The 3,858-nt window shown below is 40.1% G+C and overlaps 1 protein-coding gene across 2 annotated transcripts in view; it reads left to right on the top strand.

The window, feature by feature from the left end:
• The window catches only part of LOC109951545 (arf-GAP with dual PH domain-containing protein 1-like), a 56,689-nt gene that overhangs the window by 24,585 nt on the left and 28,246 nt on the right, over nucleotides 1-3,858 (top strand). For both annotated transcript variants that reach the window (XM_020586113.1, XM_020586114.1), the window contains one exon: nucleotides 1,508-1,599. In XM_020586113.1, coding sequence (XP_020441769.1) covers nucleotides 1,508-1,599 — 92 coding nt within the window. The remainder of the gene's footprint in view (nucleotides 1-1,507; nucleotides 1,600-3,858) is intronic.

Here is a 3,858-nt window from a genome sequence, read left to right as displayed (position 1 = left end):
ATCAAACACAGCTGGACTCAAATGAAGGTGTAGAACCATCTCTGGGATGATCAGAAGAAATGGACAGCACCTAAGTTAAATATATGAGTGTCACAGCAAAGGGGCTGAATACTTATGACCATGTGATATTTCAGTTTTTCTTTTTTAATAAATCTGCAAAAATGTCAAAAATTCTGTGTTTTTCTGTCAATATGGGGTGCTGTGTGTACATTAATGAGGAAAAAAATGAGCTTAAATGATTTTAGCATATGGCTGCAATATAACAAAGAGTGAAAAATTTAAGGGGGTCTGAATACTTTCCGTACCCACTGTATTTTAATATCATATTGTATGATTTACTTTCATTTTAACCAGTTCACTTGTCTTGAAGCATATTGGAGATATGTGTGGGCTGCAAGACTCAGACAGGAAGCCACAAAACAGGAACTAGACCAGGTCACCCAACATGTTCCATGGGCAAATTTCATTCACAAAAAATGTGCAGAGTCAAAAGAAGAATTTCATACCACAGAGATTCAGATCCTGCTGTTGAAACTCAGCAAGCAAAAACATAGCAGATCTAGCTGTAACTGTTATGAGATCTGATGGAATTAAAACATAATAACAGTATGGCTGCCAGTGTCATCAGAGATGAGCTGTAGCACCACAGAAATAAAGAATGAATGGTTTTATTTTAAGTTAGAGAAAAAACAACATCTTGACCTTGATGGGATGTGGTCAGGGTGACCTGACGGTTATAGAGCTGAATGAGATAATATAGTCAAGTGCAATGGAGTATGTTCCCCTTGACAAACTGGCATAAAGGCCGATTTTAAACACCAAAATATACCAAAAAGTCTTGCAGTCTACAAAATGTTGCCAGATGTGTATTTTGTTTTAGTTGATTTCAGTATCATACTTACAGTAAGCGGGTGGCACAGTGGAGCAGTGGTTAGCACTGATGCCTCACAGCAAGATGTTTCTAGATTCGGGCTTTGCATGTTCTCCCTGTGCCTGCATGGGTTCTCTCCGGGTACTCCAGCTTCCTCTCACAGTCCAAAGACATGCAGCTTAGGTTGACTGATGACTCTAAATTGCCCGTAGGAGTGAGTGTGGGTGTGTGTGTTTGTCTGTCTCTTAGTGTCAGCCCTGTAATAGACTGGCGACTTGTCCAGAGTGTACCTCGCCTCTCGCCCAGTGTCAGCTGGGATAGGCTCCAGCGCCCAACGACCCTCATCAGTATAAGCGATATAGAGAATGGATAGATGGATGATGAAAGGGCATATACTGTAACTCCATGCCTGTATTTGTGAGCAGTGCTGAATTTCACCTGCACTGCAATATTTCATCCGATAGAAGGCTTTTCAGAATAAAACATTGTTAAAAATTGCCGGTTAACTGTTTTAGATCAATTTTATCTGGCTTCCTATTCACTCTGTACATTATATTCTGCTGTATATTCTTTTGTAGTGAATATCTGTGAACCATGCTTAGATCACCAGGTTGTGTTGTCTTGCCTCCCTTTTAGTTAATGGCTGCTATGGGAAACAGTGCAGCGAAGGCCAAATATGAACAGAAGGTTCCTGCTTTCTACTACAGACCAACACACACTGACTGCAAGTAAGTCGGCTTTTTTTAAATCACATTCAACATACAAATACTGGAGGTACTATACAGATATGTATCATATGCTGTATAACAGTGGTCCCCAACCTTTTTTGTACCAGGGACCAGTTTCATGCATGAACATTTTTCCGTGGACCGGGTAGAGGGTTCCAATAACAAAAACCTTTGTCAGTTCATAGTATGTAATCTGAATGCAACAATTACACTTTATATTAGGCAATTACAATAATGCTACACTATAATATCAACTCACCATAATGCAGAGTCAGTGGGAGCCCTGGGCTTGTTGCCCTGCAACTAGATGGTCCCATCTGGGGGTGATGGGAGACAGTGACAGTCGAATTGTGTTCTGTATATCCAGCCTACTCCGTAACTAAGAATGATGCTTTCAACGCAGACACATTTATTGACTTGGTAACCCTCAATAACTGTTTTTGTCCTTCATGTTTACAGCAAGAAGGTTCACGGCCAATCTGGTGCCTTTCTGTCCAGAGTTTGCATGTTCTCCCTGTGCCTGTGTGGGTTCTCTCTGGGTATTCTGGCTTCCTCTCACAGTCCAAAGACATGCAGCTTAGGTTGATTGGTGACTCTAAATTGCCCGTAGGAGTGAGTGTGGGTGTGTGTGGTTGTTAGTCTCTAAGTGTCAGCCCTGTAATAGACTGGCGACCTGTCCAGGGTGGACCTTGCCTCTCGCCCAATGTCAGCTGGGATAGGCTCCAGCCCCCAACGACCCTCTTCAGGATAAGCGGTATAAATCATGGATGGATGAACTTAGCCCATTTAACTTAGCCACAATGTAATGCTAGGCAGCTAACATGGCTAACAGTGTCCTGTATTACAAGTTGAATGGAAGAAACAGATTAAGTGTTTGCGATAGAAACTTTGATGAACAGTCAGAATGTACCAGAATGTGTGAAACATTTTTAGCATTAGTGTAACATCACAGAACCTTGTGTACACATATTACTGGTGTTTGTCTAATAGACAACAATGCCCAGGTGTGACAGCGAGAGTGGTGTGACAGTAGCAGGGATCAAATGGCTGTGCCCTACTTTCAGATTTTATACCAACTGAACAGGTCTAAACAGTTTTTGATTGTGTTAGTTACAGTAAATATCTCTAAAAATAACCAGAGGTAAAACTGGTTTGGTTGCCCAGGCACAGTGGGAAATAATAAAGCAGATGCAAGTCTGACAGGTTCCAACGGCAACAACAAACTGCCACAAAGGTGCTAACACTACCATGCAGACTACCTCTGCTCCTGGAAGACATTAGAGCAGGTCAGGGCCCTGCCTAAAAGATATATATGTATTACAACAAATCAATTGGCAAACCGAATCTAACCTTGAACAGACAGCTGATGCTGCTTGTGAATAGCACAATGACACTGTTTGAGTGTTTTTGAGTCAAGTTAATTCTAAACCACACCTCCATTCTCATTACATTGATTGAACTCCAGGTTTGCTAACACCTGACTTCAGGAGCCTCATGTTGCCATTACTTTTCCCACTATCACTGTGTACTGTATGTTCAATGGGTGTGTTCAATAAAGATCCTGACTGTGTTTCTTCAGCTTAGAAATGGTGGGTTTGTTGACATTTCTGACTTTGGTGAAGATCAGATCACACTTCATGACTAATTTATGCAGAAAACCAAGAAGCTGTTTATATCTGTGTATATGTGTAGTGCATATATCTATGGACGATGATTAGCAAGTGTCTGAAATCTAAATTTACTGCTGAGTGAACTATTGAATGTACATTAGGGATAAGCAATGAGTAAATAAGAAACTGATTTTGGACACAGCTTGAATATAATTATGTGTAGATTCATCAATACATATTCTGTTCACAGTACATATAGTCATTTGATTTGTTCTTAATTTAAAATTCATTGATTAATTGATTGATTGCAGCTTTAAACCTAATTTTTTAATGTAATATTTGCTGTTGTTGAGCTCCAGTCCTCTATCCACACTACATGTAAGGGAATGTGATAAGAAAATGCTGAATGCAGAGGCAGTAATGTGACCAACACAGGGCTGGGCGATTCTTTTGATTAATTCGAATTTACGTTTTAAGGCGATTTTTTTTTCTTAAATCGAGGTATTGCGATTTTTAATTATAATAAAAAATAGATACATTGTCATTGCACCAATGGCAGAATAATTAAAAGGCAATATTGTCTGACCACATGATGGCGCGCCTAATTAACCGCTTACGTGTGAGAGCACTCTATGAAGGAACGTAATAG

Source organism: Monopterus albus, unplaced genomic scaffold (genome assembly GCF_001952655.1).
Source record: "Monopterus albus unplaced genomic scaffold, M_albus_1.0 scaffold395.1, whole genome shotgun sequence".
NCBI lineage: Eukaryota > Metazoa > Chordata > Actinopteri > Synbranchiformes > Synbranchidae > Monopterus > Monopterus albus.
Note: the sequence above shows the minus strand (reverse complement) of the source record. Positions and strands in the feature narration are given on the sequence as shown.